The 18,456-nt window shown below is 37.5% G+C and overlaps 4 protein-coding genes and 2 long non-coding RNA genes across 9 annotated transcripts; 3 read left to right on the top strand and 3 right to left on the bottom strand.

The window, feature by feature from the left end:
• Positions 1-310: 310 nt before the first annotated feature.
• On the bottom strand, positions 311-2,685 carry LOC112188579 (protein IQ-DOMAIN 32). Its single transcript, XM_024327722.2, has 6 exons — positions 2,347-2,685; positions 1,928-2,236; positions 1,530-1,739; positions 1,313-1,426; positions 832-1,224; positions 311-659 (listed from the first exon to the last, which is right to left on the bottom strand). The coding sequence occupies exons 1-6, from the start codon at positions 2,416-2,418 to the stop codon at positions 564-566; spliced, it is 1,194 nt and encodes a 397-aa protein (XP_024183490.1). The 5' UTR covers positions 2,419-2,685; the 3' UTR covers positions 311-563.
• Positions 2,686-3,598: 913 nt separating this feature from the next.
• LOC112184975 (F-box/LRR-repeat protein 2) lies at positions 3,599-4,723 on the bottom strand. Its single transcript, XM_024323193.1, has one exon. The coding sequence runs from the start codon at positions 4,721-4,723 to the stop codon at positions 3,599-3,601; it is 1,125 nt and encodes a 374-aa protein (XP_024178961.1).
• A 942-nt stretch (positions 4,724-5,665) lies between these two features.
• On the top strand, positions 5,666-10,866 carry LOC112184294 (transcription initiation factor TFIID subunit 6). 4 transcript variants are annotated; one of them, XM_024322561.2, is made up of 13 exons: positions 5,666-5,807; positions 5,889-6,042; positions 6,270-6,356; positions 6,822-6,923; positions 7,011-7,119; positions 7,558-7,652; positions 7,753-7,890; positions 7,970-8,065; positions 8,157-8,281; positions 8,676-8,808; positions 9,385-9,510; positions 9,595-9,706; positions 10,341-10,866. In XM_024322561.2, exons 2-13 carry the CDS (start codon positions 5,917-5,919, stop codon positions 10,715-10,717), a joined length of 1,626 nt encoding a protein of 541 aa, XP_024178329.1. In that variant the 5' UTR covers positions 5,666-5,807; positions 5,889-5,916; the 3' UTR covers positions 10,718-10,866. The 4 variants fall into 4 exon arrangements, with proteins under 4 accessions (XP_024178329.1, XP_024178327.1, XP_024178328.1 ...); XM_024322559.2 differs by having other exon boundaries at positions 7,549-7,652; XM_024322560.2 differs by having other exon boundaries at positions 5,889-6,051.
• LOC121051945 lies at positions 10,592-10,962 on the bottom strand. Its single transcript, XR_005807552.1, has 2 exons — positions 10,830-10,962; positions 10,592-10,711 (listed from the first exon to the last, which is right to left on the bottom strand). It is a non-coding gene; the product is annotated as an uncharacterized LOC121051945 (long non-coding RNA).
• Positions 10,963-13,173: 2,211 nt separating this feature from the next.
• On the top strand, positions 13,174-13,906 carry LOC112184617 (glycine-rich cell wall structural protein). The gene is made up of 2 exons (XM_024322871.2): positions 13,174-13,333; positions 13,411-13,906. Exons 1-2 carry the CDS (start codon positions 13,228-13,230, stop codon positions 13,656-13,658), a joined length of 354 nt encoding a protein of 117 aa, XP_024178639.1. The 5' UTR covers positions 13,174-13,227; the 3' UTR covers positions 13,659-13,906.
• Positions 13,907-15,734: 1,828 nt separating this feature from the next.
• On the top strand, positions 15,735-16,429 carry LOC112189627. Its single transcript, XR_002932002.2, has 2 exons — positions 15,735-15,896; positions 15,973-16,429. It is a non-coding gene; the product is annotated as an uncharacterized LOC112189627 (long non-coding RNA).
• The last annotated feature ends 2,027 nt before the right edge of the window (positions 16,430-18,456 follow it).

Raw genomic sequence — 18,456 nt, 5'->3', positions numbered from 1 at the left:
AACAACGGTACAATTTTCATGGTTGTGATTTCGACAAGGTTTTGCATAAGCTAAAATGCTAAATCATGTCTTAGATTTTGATCATTGGTGATGGAGTTGCCACTATGAAACAATAGGTTGCAATGCGTTAAAATGATAGCTGGCAAAATGCAAGGACCCCAAAACAGAGGATTGTAAAATACAGTCGTCCCTAAAATATTTTGCCTAAAATTGTTAACAGTAGGATAGTAAAGTATGTTGTAATTACTACTTTACTAGTACTCTGAATACTACTGATAAAGTAAAATTCAATTATTTAGATTGCAGAATCTCTAAAAGAGTTGCTACTTATTTTGATGTTAAAGATTCCACTAACACAATAATCAGCTCTCTTTCAAACTCAGCTACCAAGCATGTACGCTACTGAACATTTTTGGAATTCAAGCATGATTATTCTCCATTGCTTAACTAAATTTACATGAGATATCAATGAAAACACTTTAATCAACACAACAAAGCAAGAATCTGCTTATTTACTCTTACAGTGGCAGATTTCAACAATACTAGTGAGAAAGCTGTAATTGTCAAAATGAATAGTTTTTGCACTTGACACTCCCGGTTTTCTTCGACTTGTCGATTGCATCTTTCTCAGCCTCCCTTGAACAATCCTTCTTGCTTACCTGTGCCAATGTGGAAGGCAAAGTCACAAGAAAAGCGTAAACTAATTGTGACTTTTGTTCTTATATAACATGCTTGATGAAAAGTTGAAAACCATTACAAATGGATCATGGAAGTCATTTCTTTTGACTAGCTCAATCTGGATATTACAGTCCAATTTGGGTAAATCCTTACCTTGAGGTAATCTTTCCCACACTCATGACTCGGCGTAGTTTTTCGCCTTGATACACCTTTTGTAGCCTTGACCCTGCTTTGATCAACTGAGTTGAAGCTACTGTTCTCTTCTTCTGTTGTTACTGAATAGTTATCAAATGCAACAGTCACCTCATTAGATCCACAGCTCTCTTTCTCTTCACCCATCCCATCAAATAATCTCTTCCTGATCATCACAACTCTTTGGTTGCTGTAAATTGGCTCGACCTGCTGAATATTGCTTGTAGGAGTTTCAACCAATGAGCTTGAGCTTTCAGGGAGGCGGGTTGCCATCCATCGTTCTAGCCAGCTCCACCCCATATTCTGTTCTGTGCCATCAGATTTCGCATGTTTTTTCTTTGAACAGATCCGTAGCTACATTTACGGAAAAGAAAAAAGTACCAAGCTAAATGTCAAAATCCTACTATGACCTTTTTCCAGAATTGATGAATTTCAGATGTACCTGTTGTGAAAAAGCATAAGCTAACGCTCTCTCACGCCTGGTTGTCGCTTCCATTCTGTTCTGCATCCTCATTTTTGACATGTTGCTACTCAATGTGCTATCATCCCAGTCTTCCTGCAAGTGATAATTTATTACTGGTTATAATGATACAAGTTTATCTTTCAGCATGAGCTAGCTAGTTCTTAAAAATTAAAAGCTAGAGTTGTTTGTGTTCTACCTTAAGCCTTAGCACTTGCGCTCTAGCTTTCTGTTGTGTCAGCCGGTGTTGAGCAGCCAAGTTTTCCTCCTGTATAGAGTGCACTTCCACCGAATTTCCTGTTTGAACTTCAACTGATGTCCCCAGAGACTCCATACTTGGACTTTCTGATCCTACAATAAGCTCCTGTTTACCAACCTCTGATTTGATCCTTTCATTTTGACACCTAGTCTGAAATTCAAGCAGTCTAATGACTATCAATGAATAACTATCTGAAAACAGTTTGAGATGACCGAGTTCTAACATGCCAATAATTCTTTACCAAAATTCAATGAATACTTTCACAAATAACTTTGAACTATGACTTGCAAACATTTAAATTGAAGCATATATTCTGAATTTCTGACTATGAACTTTACCAGAAAGCCTCTAAATGCTGACTGGATGATGATTGCTGCTTGCTCTTCAGACATTGTGTTGTAGACGTGCATATCTTTCTTGTCTGTTAAGTCTTCTTGCAATGGTTGTGTAACAGTGGCCTCAGAGCTCTCAGCAGAACAAGAATCCACCTCTACAAGCACCGAATTGAGCTGCGATACACTAGCCTCAAAGCTCCTAACTGAAGCTGAATCCTTGTCTGCAACCACTGACTTAAATTCATCCCCACATAGATATGATCTGAGTCTAACTGAGCTCCATCTTCTCCGTTCTGTCATATTGTTCCTCCCCTGATCATTTCATCAAACAAAAAGCCAAATGATATCAATATATACTTGTATAGTAGCATAAGAAACAGTAGAGGCTCGAATCATGAAGGAACAAGTATGATTGGACTCACATTGCTCTCATGAGTCTTAAAAGATCGGTTTCTCGAAAAGACACTCCTGACCAAACCTCCATGGATACCCATCTGAACTGAGAAGGCACAACAAGCACAAAGAAGATGCTCAAAGAGAGCTAGTGCGTCTTAAATCACATATACTGCAGTGAAAAGCTCATAATTGAACTGACATTTCTCACTCAATTATGCCAACTATAGTAAGTTTCACCGTATAGAATTGTTTGAGAAGTTTGTAATAACAACTAATACATTTTAATTAGAGGGATAGCACATGTTAGATAGAATTAAGTCAGAAAACTGCAGGGTTTTAATTGCTTTAGAGCTGGATCTGATGTACTTTAATCACAAAAATAATAGAAGCTGAAAAGTGAAGGTTAGAAAAGATTGATATGATCAACGAGGGGGGCATGGTTGTGTTTTTTGCTTTTTCACCTGCTTTTTGCACATGGCTTGAAGCACATTGGTGATTGGCCTAAAAAAGTTTGCTTGCTGTTAAGGCTATGCCTATTCCTTTCTGGTTACTTCTTCTTCTCGTCTTCTGTTGTCTCATTGTAAAATGGAAGTCTTGCCAATATTTGAGAAGCCAAGAAATCAGACTGGTTTTCATAATTTTCTGAAACGTTATCCATAAATATCCCTAAAACTACAGCGACTTATCCTTCTGTGTTGTTATGCTAAGTGCAAAAGGAGGATTAGCTTTTTCTTTTGTGAAAAATTAAAGCTTGAAGTAACTTGGATGCTTGTGATTATAGTAACTTGGATGCTTGTGAGTTGTGATTATAGGATGTCACAGTCACAGATGTATGATACTAGCCAAGTTGCGACCTTTCCTTTGGATTTGACTCCAAATGTTTGCTTTGGAATGGTATGCCAATCCAATACAAAACATGGGTCCATCCTAAGCACTGATGCATGCGATCTGTGAAAACCTTTATCATCAGATTGATCATATGTCGAATCTTGAGCAGCTAGTTTGTCATTCCTATTACTCCACAAAAAGGTTCGCAATGCACACATTTTGGCAGCCTACGCGCTAGTTGGGAGATTTATTTCTCAAGTCAAGCATGTATTCATTGAGGGACTTCTATAAACAGTTGGAGCTCATCTCATCTCCTCCTAACTTCTAATGAAGCCACAAAACAAACAAAATACTATACAAAAACCCCAATATGAAAACTGCAATCATCTCAACAGCTGTTACTTTTATTCATAGAAAGACTGGATTCTTCAGAGCTAAAATAGCACTACATTATCTTAAATTCTCAAGGTCTTTGAAAGACCAATCACAAATAAACTTGTACCTCACACATCTTCTAGTGCTCTCTTGCATTTCCGGCAATATCTGACGTCCCACATATTCATCCACCACAATACACTTCAATGTCGGACACTCCAGCACCAAGTGTTCCAAATCAGACCCAAAAAACTTAAAACAATAGTGCAACACAAGAGAATTTAAGCATGTGTGACTCGAAAATGCACGAAGACCAGCTCTCGTCACCCTCTGACAGTCACTCAAATCAAGCACCTCCAAGTTGAGGCAATTTTGCGCAAGAGCAACTACGGTTTGGTCTGTCAGGGACATCAGCCCAGACAAGTTCAGTTTCTTCAGAGTTTTGATTTCCGATATTGCCAGACCTCCTACATCAGTGATTTTCGCTCCATGGTTAGCCAAATTCAGATGCTCCAAGCAACACATGTTCTGCAAAACCGAAACCCCTGAATCAGTGATCTTACTACACTTAGCAAGCACCAATGTCTTCAATGTTTTCGAAAATAACGCATGTGACAGAAACCCCAAACCGCGATCAGTGATACAAACACAAGATTCCAAATTCAAATAGGCAATCGAACTCGCCGCCGACCCAATTGCTTCAATGTCGTTGTCCTCAACCTTATGACATAATCCTAAATCCAAATGCGTCAAGTTCGGTAATAACTTGATCACCGAAGCAACTCCTGCCTTCAGTCTTCTTCTAAGCAAAAGCCTTGTTATATTCGGACACTGATTTGCCAGAGCGCAAACACCATCAGACACCAAATCTTGAACCTTGGATTCATTGTCACAAATACTGAGGTTGATGACTTGGAGTCTGGGACATGTTTGGGCTAAGAATTCGAGGTCGGCGTCGGAGAGGGGCTCCTGGGTTTGGAAAGTGATCAAATTTGGGCATCTGGGTAGTACACGGCGGAGAAGATCGGATTGGAGAAGACGGAGTGATGATCGGTTTAGACCCTCGACTTTGGACCATTGCTTGCAGACCTGGGAGAACGATTTTCTGTCATCTGGGTCGGTAACCAACTTGAGGATTGAACCTAGTTCGTCGACACTCAAGAGAGAAACTTTCGCTGATTCTTCGGTGTTGGAAGCCATTCTGTGTGTCACAGCGGCTGAGCTGAGAGCCTCTTGTAACAAAAACTACGCAAACTGTAGTATGGCTTGATTTAGACGCGACCCGAGTGGGTGTTATTTCAAACCGATCAAGGTTCAGAAAACTGACGCCTAGGCCCACGAAGCAAATATTGCCAAAATATGCAGTCCCTAGCTAGTAATTGTTTCAAATTATAATTATGGATCAAACAATCTCAATAAGCTCCATGTATATATGCATTGCATTGTCTTAAATTTAGAAAATAGTCAGGTGGGTTATGACATGAACAAAATAAATAAACATAAACCAATTAGGATTAGGAACATTATCCAACTACGAGCATAACTCATGAACCTCAGGAATATCTGAGATCTTAAACTTTCATCCGCCTCAATATACTTCATGATTAACACTTAAGCAATAAGTCTTCCAAATCAAACGCCCTGAACACAGATTCCTAGCCTAAAGCATGATGAAACCATGCCTAAAGGATTTGGGACCGAGCCAATCTCTTGTTGGATCCCAACCTTTGAATGGAGATATATATCACGATGATTAGACTCCATGAATTGAAGCAAAGTAACCCTAGGGTGGGTTGCCGAATACACTAAAGTTCATCTTTTGCGTCCATTTTGTATATATTTCAATGCTTTATATATGCTTGAAATATAGTGTAAACACAAAGAGAAGTTGAATTTACTGATCGTCGATCCATGATGTTATCAGCTATCGAGTTGAATTTACTGATCATCCATGATGTTGATATCTCAATATGTGGATTCCTTATGTTGGTGAACTATGAGCCATCAGTTATTTGACGCTGTGGAGGTTACAAGTTCAAGAATGGGGAAACAAATTAAATACCTCAGCCAAATATTTGCACAATATCTACGGCATACAGCATCAATAAAACGACGTGTCGTGTTGTTTTGAAACAAACGGGTTGCTATTCGGGTTCGATATATACAACAAACCCATTGCCGGAAAACCATTCCTTCTCCTTCTGACAGTGAGCCTCTTCCCCAGCTAAAACCTTCATCTCTGTCTATTAGGGTTTCCTTTGTTTGCCCCAAGAAAATTTACGCGGTAAGAAAACTAATCCTCTCTGGGTATCACATAAAGTTCCAATTTTTACTGCAAAAACTTGAATTCTTGGCCTTGTTTCAGAGAAATTGCTGCGGGGTGAGCTTCGAGAATGAGCATTGTGCCCAAAGAGAACATTGAAGTAATCTCACAGAGCATTGGGATCAACAATTTGTCTCCAGATGTCGCTCTGGCTCTCGCCCCTGACGTCGAATATCGCCTCCGTGAGATCATGCAGGTAATTCTGGTACGGGTTTGTTTTACCATCAATTAATTGGTAAAAAGAAAGAGGTTACCTTCTTTGTTACGGAGGTGGGGGTATATATATGTGAGAGTTGGGTTAATTTTGTTTTGCTTAGTAGGTTTATGCTTGTGTTGAAGTATTGAACTGGAGAGAGATAATGTAGTTTAGTTATATTAGTGGATTGAGGGACATTGTATGATGTACTTGCAATGGAAGTGCAGGAGGCTATCAAATGTATGCGTCACTCGAGGAGAACTAAATTGACAGCTGATGATGTCGATGGTGCACTCAATTTAAGAAATGTCGAGGTGAGTCCTGCAGCGAAGGAAGTGTAGGTGGATTTTTCCTATGGTTTTGTTGGTTTTGTGTCTTTTGTTAACTAGTCTTTGTAAGATATTGGATAGGATTCTGCAGAAATAGACAGTTTGAGTTTTGAATAGGTGTTTACCTTTTGTGCTGAACTCTGTATATCAGTGTTTGTTTCCCCATTTTATTCAAAGGAGAAAATGTACTTACTTATCTACGAAATGGAACTGCAATCTTGTCAAATGAAGTTAGATTATATGGTTTTGGTCCAAAATGTGGTTTGGCTGAAGAAAACTTTGTGCAAGCATCTTTGTGCAGGTTGTGTTTACTTTAGGGCTCAATTGGAATCAGCTCAACGGTGATACTTTGCATCTTATAACTGATGATTATGTCTCTATGGGCCCTCTGCATTCATCTTATGTAATTTATCTTCAATCTCATTTTTGTTTTTATTCTTCTTGTACCAGCCACTATATGGTTTTGTGTCTGGAGGCCCCTTGCGTTTCAAAAAAGCAGTTGGACATAGGGATTTGTTTTACATTGATGACAAGGATGTGGATTTCAAAGATGTAAGAACTACTGAGTAAAAACTAATAGAACTCTGTACACGATTTGGTATGTTCTGTAGTAAATGCTCCATATTTTGTTTGATTTAGGTGATCGAAGCTCCTTTACCAAAAGCCCCACTTGATACTGGACTTGTTTGTCACTGGCTAGCAATAGAAGGTGTTCAACCTGCAATTCCAGAAAATGCACCTGTAGAAGGTTTGTCTCTTAAGTTTTGGGATTGCACCCAATATTCTAAAATATTTGCACCCCTAGCTACTGCTCAGAAATCAGACTTCCACTTTATGAGTTTTGGTAACTGCAGAATATGAAAATGTTAAGCCTTTAGCATTCCATATTGCTTAGAACAAAATAAATATTGATTGGGGTTCATAGCACTATTTAAAGTTATATTATAGCCTGAATGCTAATATCTTCATTGCTAGAGAAATGTTTTTATGTAATCTGGCAAGTATAAAATGCTCTGTAGTGTATGTCACATGCTTTTTATGTCTTATGGATTTCAATCTACAAAAGCTTTATGAAGTCCAGCTATTTTCATCTGCTTCTTTTGAACTAGAATATTTTTGATGTCTCTGTTATTGTTAGCCTAAGTTTGGGTTTCTTAACTGCTGTGTTTCTTTGTAGTACTTGCAGCTCCTTCTGATGGCAAAAAGTATGAGCAAAAGGATGATGGACTTCCTGTTGAGCTTAAATTACCGGTTAAGCATGTATTGTCTAGAGAGCTTCAGGTGCATACTCCCACTGTCGACTTATATGTTTCATTCCGTTTTGCAATTTACAGCTTGTTGACATTATTATTTATTTATCTACTGTGTGTCGGCTGTGCAGCTATATTTTGACAAAATCACTGAGCTTGTCGTGAGTAGGTCCGATGTTATTCTTCTTAAAAAAGCACTGTTGAGCTTGGCGACTGATTCGGGACTTCATCCATTAGTTCCTTATTTCACATGCTTTATAGCTGATGAGGTGGTAAATCTTGGCATATTGCTGATAGCCAGAGGATCTTAGATGGCCATTTGGTAATAGCTGTTTTAATTAATGTCAGGTTTCTCGTGGTTTGAGTGATTTTCCACTTCTGTTTGCTCTGATGCGAGTTGTTCATAGCCTTCTCCAGAATGCTCACATACACATTGAACCTTATGTAAGTGTTTCTTCTCTCTTTATTTTGCTAGGTAAACCTCATGTAAGGTTCACTCTGAGAAGGCTTTTTTTTTTTTTAATTTTTTTATCAGCTGCACCAATTGATGCCATCTGTAGTTACTTGCCTTGTTGCAAAAAGATTGGGCAACAGGTTTGCTGACAACCATTGGGAACTTAGAGACTTCACGGCGAATCTGGTTGCTTCAATTTGTAAAAGGTGGGGTTTGCTCTGTTGCTTGATTTATATGTTCATGACTTATCTTTTGTTAGTATTGATAACCTCATAGTTTTGTCACGGTCGTGTCCCTGGTCAGTTGACTCTTAGCCTGGTACATTAGGCAACCTTACTTAATGGAGTGAGTGCACATACTGTTCAGATTCTGGATAATCCTTTGGTATTTATCTGTGTTAGATTGTCAGATGAGATCACTTGTTTGAGTTGTTTCTCTGTTCAGAAACTGAACTAGCACACTCATTGCTGTCACTCTGCCTAGCAAAATTTTTAAAATACTGCTCCACAAGCCATCTCTTTCAAATTCAAACAGATATTTTGGTGTAAGATTCACATCTTACCCATGGAATTTAATTTTTTTTATTTTTATGTGTTGCAGGTTTGGGCATGTCTATAATACTCTCCAGTCACGACTTACAAAAACTTTGGTCAATGCATTTTTGGACCCAAAACGCACCTTGACTCAACACTACGGTGCAATTCAAGGTTTAGCTGCTCTAGGGCCCAGTGTGGTAAAATCTCAAGCTCCTTGACTAAGAAAACCTTTCAATTATGCACCATGAAATGCTTGTAAACTTGAAAATGTTCTTGAATACAAAAAGAATAGAAATTCAACTAGAATTATATATCCATCATGTTTCTCCTATTAAGTTTCTTCTTTGCCCTTTTAGTGTTTATTGCAACAATCACATGAAAGATAAAAAGTATCCAACACCTTTTAGTACTGTTAGGTTTGGCTGCAAGTATCTTCATCTCCTTTAACTTTATTAATCTTTCTTTGTCTCTTTGAAAGTTTAATATGGTGCAACAAAATTTGCAAGACCTTTTCTTCTCAGCATAGCTGCACATTTAACATGAGGAAAACTAGTATCTAAAACAAATCACGAAAAGTGGAGATCAATTAGTCAGTTCAGTATTTGAACTGTTTACCTGTAAAGTCTGGTGTCCCCCTTTTTCTAGGTTATGCTGATTTTTTAATCTCATTTTGTTAAAAATATTCACCTTTTAACTTTTCTTAGTGTGGGAAATATCATCCTAGTCATATTTGGGGTCAGGATATAACTGTTTTTGCTTCTTTTTCAATGTAGGTTCGCCTTCTGATACTGCCAAATCTGGAGTCATATCTGCGACTTCTGGAACCAGAGCTGCTTCTTGAGAAGCAAAAGAATGAGATAAAGAGGCATGAAGCTTGGCGTGTTTACGGAGCCTTGTTGGTGATTCCCTTTTTATGCCTGTATAGCATGTACTAATAGAGAAATCTTACGAAATGCTTGCTAATGATATCATTCTTATTGCAGAGTGCGGCAGGCCAATGCATATATGATAGACTGAAGATCTTCCCAACGTTGCCATCTCCTGTACCACAATCTCTCTGGAAGACCAATGAAAGAATTGTTCTCACTACACCAAGTAAGAAATTTAGTTCCTTGTGTTTTTTTAAATGAATTTGGGAATGTTCACTGTTAATGTATTCTTGGTTTAAATTGAATTCATTTCCAATTGATCTTGATTTGTCTAATGACGTATAATTTTGTTTTGCTGCTTGAAGAAATATACATGCATATATATGGCTTGCACACAATTCTGCTTTGTACCTAATGCATGCCTTCTATTTACACAACATCAAAATTTAAAATTTGTAAACATATGAATTACATTTCTGTATGAACTAGATTTTGCTTGAAAAATTTGTAAATTTCTTGAAGAAAAATGAAAGGGTACAGTCAAATGTAGAGGTTAGGCTCCTCCTACATGCCGATTGTAGGTTTTGTATGCTTTCCTTGCAACATCAGAACCGTGCTTGAATCAGCGAAGAAGTGCTTCTTTTTTTGTAATTCCCTGCCATCCTTTTCGGGCATGAAATTTTGTTCATATATATAGTAGGTTTTTATGTAATTGAAAAGCTGATGGTTAGGATGCTTCTCCAAGACAGAGAAGAACCTCATTCGTTTTTTATATGCATGAATGATAACAGTATACACCTCAGTTTTCAAGATAATTATTTAGCAAAGTTTTAACTTTCCTTCTCTTTGTAAATCACAAGATAAACGGAAGAGAAGTGTGGAGCTCATGGAACAGCAACCAGCCCTGAAGAAAATTGCAACTGATGGCCCAACTGGTTTATCGGTAACTAATTCTTCGCCATCTCAAATGCAAGTAGAAACAGCAGCTCCAGCTTCTTCAGGTGATATCAATATAGGCCCCTCATCATCATCTAGAAGTTTGTCTAATGAGAGCATTTCAAACAGCATAGGTGGAAAAGATGGGGCTGATGCCCAGTCTCTAAAGAAATCAGCTCTCCTCAATCAGGTGTGGAAGGACGAATTGAATTCTGGGAAACTACTGGTATCATTGTTTCAGTTGTTTGGTGAAGACATTCTCCCCTTTATTCCAGCTCCAGAGATGTCTTTGTTTCTGTAACAGTGTAGAATTGTGGAAACTTATGATTGTTTAGGTGTACATAGTAAAGGTAGAATGAAAGATTCAGGAAGGAACTTCTGTAAATTGTCAGTACAAACTTGTATGAAATTACCGATGCCTTTTGTTCTAATTCAGTAATTCTGGTCCCATTTCTGCCCTCGTCTTAATTTTAATAGGTGCCACTGTCTCCAATACGAATGACAAACCTGGTTTCCTTGGCTCCGTTGGGTTTATTGAAGCCTTGAAGGGACTGGGGAGAACCCCATCCCATTGACCATAGCAAGCATTATACGCTCGGTTCAGCTTTCAACTCCAGCATATCAACAGCACCATTTGATCCACAGAGCCATGAAAAATTATTAGGTATTGAAGAGCATTATTGCAGGCTTTGCATCATTATTGAGAAATGGTTAGATGGAAAAATAGTCTTGCACACGACTACTTTTATGGGCAGATGCTGCAACCCATAAAATTTTCACGTGCAACCATGTTCTGGGCTCTGAATATTGCATGTGATCTATAATATTTTGCTTTAAATGATCAAATCCATTAACCTACAAATCTACAATCCCCTTTCTAGCTATATAGCCGGTGGCAGATCAGGATCCAATTATTGTCTAAACTAATTAGAAGTGTACAATTTTTTTTGATGTTTGAGCTGAAAAACCAGTCCATGTTTGATGTTTCTGAACACCCACCAGAAACAGTGTACATAAACAAACCCAAAATCGATAGCCCCCAACTCACCAATCAAAGACTATATCGCTACAGAGGGGGGGGGGCTGTTAATCTTGATTGTGCTAATCTTTGTGTTGGATTTGGAGCTTTTACTTGCCATTGTTAATCAATTTCTGAGAAAAACAAGAATCGAAACAATTATTCAACAGAACAAAAAATCTGAACAGGAATTTAGCCTAATTAATTAGCCTCATCTTTCTCTCATAACAAAACCAAGTCACAAATTCTTGACGAACGTACACCCTAGAAAATGAAATCTACACCAATCAAACTGGAAATCTGAAAAATAAAGAATTGATGCAAGCAACAAAACATGAAATTGAGCCTAATTAATTAGCAAACACTAGCTCTCACAACAAAACGAAGTATGAAACAACTCCCAACAATCCCAATCCTCAACTTATACACAAAAGCCCAACTCACAATTACATCCGCCACTGGTAGCAAATAGAATCGGTGAGCTTCTCCTTATGGGATTTCTTTGAGAAAACCCCATTGGGAAAAACAGAGCAGGAAGAAGAACAAAGATGTATCAAAAATTCAAAATATGGGAGATCGATAGAGTTTCATACCTTGTTTACGAGAAAGCGAAAGAAAGATTGTTGCTTTGGTCCTTTGGAGATTCCTTGGTCTACGTTGCAGACTGAGGCTACTGGACAACAAGGGGTGAGATTTTCCACAAGAAGGGAATTTGGGTGTGGATTGCTTGAGGCATTTTTCTTTTGAAGAGAGACTTAGGGGAGTTGTTTCATCGAAACGCACAAATCTGACCTACTGAGTGTCTGAGTAGTGTGATTGTGTGAGGCTATGAGCTGCTGTGGGAGACTGAGAATACACGCGACTTTGATGGATAATTTTTTTTTCTTTGGGATAGTATATATGGATATATAGATATATACCTAAGGGTTTTTAGCCTAAAATCTTTTCTAGGCTTGAGCCCATATACCCTTCTACGTCCTTCCGCCCCTGTATATAGCACGTTTCAAATAAACTTCGAGACAATCTTGGAAAATTTATGTGATTTTATATTATTATATTTTTTAGAATGAGGGCCTGAGGCTGTAATGTCTTTTTGTGAGAATTATTAAAATAACATTTGGATAACATGTTAAATAAATAATATTTTAATTAAAATTTAAAACATTCATCTGAATGTTTTTTTTTCGACAAAGAACATTCATCTGAATGTTGATTTGAAGTCTTTGTGAAGTATACATTTTAAAATTGTTAATAGAAACTAGTTTCAATGATATCTATAATATTTTTAAAATCAAATTATATTGATAATTATCGACTTTTCAATGAATACGTGCTCAAAACTTCATATTTTTTATGAATGTAGAAATTGATGATATAGGGGGTGGTGTTCTTTTTTAGCGAGGTCATTTTAATTCCGAAGGTTGTATTGATCATTTGTTATCAATGAAAGTTTTTAAAAAATTCATATTTTTGTAAGGTCACAGTACCAAACTTGGAAACCTAAAGTAGGTTGAATACTTTTTAGTCAATGGTAAGAATATCATACGATTCATATCCAAGTTAGGCCACTAGCTTAGCTATAGATCTCCAACACCCAACTATGCAGTACGTGCCTCATCAATGTCAGTGGGCGTGGCCAGTAGGGTTAATCATACAGTACGTCCCCCTTATCTCTTTCTCGACCTCTTTCTCACATTCTTGAGTTCTCGATCTCCCTATAAATAGAGACGAGGAAGCTCCTTCATTTCCAAGCTCGATCTCTTACTTACATTTGAAGAAACTGAGATATCAAAATGAGTTCCAACAAGGCTCTTCTTCTCTTGGCTCTTTTGGTTGCTCTTGTTCTTGTCGTGGCCTCAAGCAGAGACCTCGCTCAGACATCTACCAAGAAGGAAAATGGTAATTAGTTATGCTCAGTGACTATATACAAGTAGAGTTAAACGTTCGTTCAAATGTTGATTAAGCTTTGCATGCAGAGGTGACCACTGCAAGTTCCAATGTTGGCGGCCTAGATGATGCCAAGTACGGTGGATATGGAGGCCCCGGAGGTGGCTACCAAGGTGGTAATGGCGGCCGCGGAGGCTACGGTGGAGGAAATCCTGGTTATGGAGGAGGACGAGGAGGAGGGTGTTACTATGGCTGCTGCAGGCGCCCTAACTATGGAAGAGGGTGCAGAAGGTGCTGCTCTTACGCTGGTGAGGCAGTTGATAGTGCAGAACCCTAAACCAAACCTGGATGACAAGTCACAACTAATAATAGCGCAACCCTGTCGATCAGTATGGTTAATGTGCAAGTTTAGATTCAGGCTAGTAATTAATATGCCCAAAGCTTCAAGTTTTCCTGCCAGTGTATGTAGGGAAACTTAGCCTAGCTAGCTTGTTTTAATTAATGTTTATTTGCTTCGTCTACATGGAAGCTCAAGCTGTTGTAGCTTTCCCCTCTATATGCAATAAAGTTATATATCTAGCTGTTATTTTCCTCCTGAGCGTTTTCTTTTCATCCGGCATAAGATCAATCAATTTCTCTCGCACGTACTACAGTCAAATTGGTCTTTTACGACACACAATGTGCGCCGTAAAAGACAATTTTAAGCACAAAGAACTATGTGGTAAAAAACCATGTCATAAAAGATAAATTTCTCTTGTGGCACACAAAATGTGCACCGTAAAAAATATTTTTTGCACATCGTAAAACACTCTTTTGCACTTCATGAAAGGAGACAAGCTATGGTACTGTGATGTTTATCATACACTCATTTTATATCTATGTGAACAAAAATTACAATTATTTGAATCAAAATTACAACATTGAGAACAAAGTTACTATATTAATTCATTTACACTATTTACATATAATTAAACAAAAATTACAACATTGATAACAAATTTGTTTAAAAACTTGTAATAAGGTCGTAAATGGTGTAATTACCATTATTAGAACTAAGATTACACAAAATATGACTCAACATTACCACTTTGACAACAAATTTGTTGTCGCATTTATAAATGCGTGTATGAGATACGGATATGTATTATAAAATTTTCTCCATGAAAGATGGTTTACAACTTTGATTTTGTATGCTGTAAAAGACCATTTTGTGTGTCGTAAAAGACCTCTTTTGCGTGTAGTAAAAGTCCTCTTTTGCATGTCTAAAAGACCATTTTGCATGTCATAAAAAATGTCTTCATTCACACTTTTAATAGACAATGTTTTTAATTAAACCCTTTCATTCAAGCATAGTATAATCATATCTACTCTTGTGGTGATTTTATGTGCATATATATAAGAGACGTTGTTGTTTTTTGTTTTATTATTTAAGAGTTCATCTTTTTGAATTTAGAATACACATATCATAGATATAGAAATCAGCAAAACAGGATTTGGACTTTTGATAAAACTACTAGAAATGCAATGAGCTCCGATCGATTTTTCCATTCAATGCCTTGCCGGATTCAGAACCTTGATCAGCGACTTAACTTAGTTCGATCGAATCTAAGGAAGAAAACAAGTAGAGACACCACTATTGATAACATTGAATAACTAGATTCGAATAAGTCAACTCGATGGCTAACAAACGAGCTGGGAGCTATCTCGATATGGGCATTGGCCCAGGTACGTAAGTATATGCAGCAATCATTTTATAATACCAAAAGACCTCGCTCCTTTTATTTACTTAGCATTTTGCTGACCAGGTACTACATCTATGCATATTAATGAATAGATGGATTTTAATAATGGGAAATTCTAGTACGTACTTGTGGGTATCTCATACCCACATTTACAAAAGTGACAACAAATTTTTTGTTAGAGTGGTAATGTTGAGTTCTATTTTGTGTAATCTTAGTTCTAATAATGGTAATTACACCTCTTACGACATTGTTACAAGCTTTTGAACAAATTCGTTATCAAAGATATAATTTTTGTTGTAATCTTAGTTCTAATAATGGTAATTACACCTCTTATGATATTGTTACAAGCTTTTGAACAAATTCATCGTCAATGTTGTAATTTTTGTTTAACTATATGTAAATAGTATAAATGAATATCGTAACTTTTGTTCTCAATGTTGTAATTTTGGTTCAAATAATTTTAATTTTTTGTTCAAATAGTTGTAAATGAGTGTATGAGATACCCACAAATACCATAACTTGTCTCATTAATAATTTGCAAGAATATCTTTAGGCAATTATTATGTCCAACGCCCAACTACATAGTGTCCGCATCAAGAGTGTTATGTCCAGTGGGGTTATGAAATTTTGACTAACTGCACAAATATCTCTCCAAGTCTTCTATTAATGGAGATAAGCTAGGGAAACCCCCTTGGTCTCCAAGCAAACACTCCTTGACAAAATGGGTTCCAACAAGGCTTTTCTTTTATTTGCTCTTGTTCTTCTCATCATCTCCTCTGAGGTAGCAGCACGAGACCTCCTCGAGCACACTTCTACTCATGCCAAGCTGAAAGGTACGTGAGCCTCGCCATTTTGTACACACTGAACATGTATGCATGTTTATGTTATGCTGAGCCACTTTGCCTGCAGAGAATGGTGGATATGAAAGAAAGCTTGCTAGTGGTGGGGGGGTAAAGCCCATTGTTGTGCGTCCTGTCAATCCTAAATATAAGCCTGTTCCCAGCCAAGGAAAAGAATGCTCCCGATATACGAGAAGCTGTCCCGGCAAAGCACCACCACCACCACCATGCTCACCATATAAAAGAAACTGTCCATGAAAGAAGCTGCGCTCATCTTTTCAGATCATGATGAACAACTAATTATTATCTGCCGATCGATACATGAAGTTATTGATTCCTCTCTTTTGTTGCTTCCCTTACATACAACTTGCAGTATGTACGTGCTGTTACTTTCATAGAATAAACGCTCAATATATGTAAGCCTATCCAAATCTTCGATCTGGAGACTCTGGCCGTGCTAATATTTCTGTAAAATCGCATGGTGGTAAAGTAGTAGTTTTCATGATCTCTCCGTTCATAATATTAAATAAGATCTTAAATATTTGAATTTCTAAAATCAGAAAATTATATATATAAAAAAGAAAGAAAAAAAAAGTTTGAGGTTTTCGAGTTCCTTCAATTAGAACACTTTTCCAAAATCATGTTTTATTACAACAATGACACGTGACAATTTGAACAAAAAATGGTATATATTGACATGATTTTAATTGAAAAGAATTATGGCCAATTCTAGTTTGGTTCTTATAGAGTTTTTTTTAGAAAATAGATAATTTCATTAATTTATGCTTGGCCAGAAAGCATGTTCATCAACAGTGGTGTTCACCTGGTCAGTTGCTGACCAAAGAATTTATGCTCAACCACCCTTAGATTTACATCCAAGGGTGGTTGAGCATTATTTTCTTGGTCAATAACTGACCAGGTGAACATTTTCGTGTACATCAAATGCTGTCTCATACTAAAGTCATAAATAGCATAAGCTACCAAGTAAAGTACAGATGACCCTCCCTGCTAACACATTCGCTCACTTATTGAGCCTAACAACGAGAAACAAAATCTTCTCTACCAACCTTCCATGAAGTAGTAACCAAGTTGCCTAGAGACCTCAATTGGTGTACAACTAGAGAAACTAAGATGAAAGACTCAACTTCTAGTATTAGGCAAGGAACTTGGAGAAACCTAAAGTTTTCCTTTGCCCTTGTCTCTAGGGCTGGGAACAAAATTAGTGACGGTAGGATAGGTCAACCTCAGAGGAACAACACTAGGCTTCTTGTTGGCACACTGGTTTTGCCAGACTTCCTTTTCAAAGTTACCAAAGTAATGTCATCCTCTTCAATTAATCCCAAAGTATCGGCCTGCAGAGTTGGGATCTTACTACCCAAGATGGTTTTGAACTTCTTGGGGGAAGGATTGCAGTCACCGCTGCGATCTTGTTTCTTGGACGACATCCCTCTATTAGGAATTTGACCTAAAATTCCTCTTGCGGAAGCAGACAAGTGCAAAACAATATAGATAAACGATCGGGTAAACAAACACGAACTTGTTAACGAGATTCAGCAAAGAACTTTGCCTACGTCCCCGGGCTGCTTGGGTTTCACTACAGAAGAAGAAGAATACACGAACAAGAATACAAGGATCTCTCACAAGAAGTCCTCACCAACTCTCAAGACCTCACTTTCTCTCTCTGTTTAATGCTTCAAAGACTTGATCTACTACTACAACCTATGCCCCTATTTATAGATATCTAACTAGATCATATAAGACATTGGAAACCTATTCCCAATAGACATAGAAACCATTACCAAGTAGGATTATGTAAGTAGGTAGGAAACAATAAAAAAAACTCCTCTTTGATCAAGGATTAACAAATCCTTATCCTATGTGGAATCGGATCCACACACCCAACACCCTCCCTGTTGTTTAACCTGCATAACAGAAGGGTCGCCATTGATATCACAAGCTGCCTCAATGATAGGCTCTGGACCAAGAGCCCGATCACCTTCCAACCCTTGCTCCAAACCAGAACCAGCAACCTCAGTATTTTGTTTTGTGTGTCGTAAAAGACCGCTTTTGCGTGTCTAAAAATACATTTTGCATGTCATAAAAAATGTCTTCATTCACACTTTTAATAGACAATGTTTTTAATTAAACCATTTCATTCAAGCATAGTGTAATCATATCTATTCTTGTGGTGATTTTCTGTGCATATCAAAGATGCCGTTGTTTTTTGTTTTATTATTTAAGAGTTCATCTTTTTGAATTTAGAATACACATATCATAGATATAGAAATGAGCAAAATAGGATTTGAACTTTTGATAAAACTACTAGAAATGCAATGAGCTCCGATCGATTTTTCCATTCAATGCCTTGCCGGATTCAGAACCTTGATCAGTGACTCAACTTAATTAGTTCGATCGAATCTAAGGAAAAAAACAAGTAGAGACACCACTATTGATATATAACACTGAATTACTAGATTCGAATAAGTCAACTCGATGGCTAACAACGTGCTAGGAGTATCTCGATATGGGCATTGGCCCAGGTACGTAAGTATAT

This window comes from Rosa chinensis, chromosome 2 (genome assembly GCF_002994745.2).
Source record: "Rosa chinensis cultivar Old Blush chromosome 2, RchiOBHm-V2, whole genome shotgun sequence".
NCBI lineage: Eukaryota > Viridiplantae > Streptophyta > Magnoliopsida > Rosales > Rosaceae > Rosa > Rosa chinensis.
The sequence above is the reverse complement of the archived record's forward strand: the minus strand, read 5'-3'. Positions and strand labels throughout refer to the sequence as shown.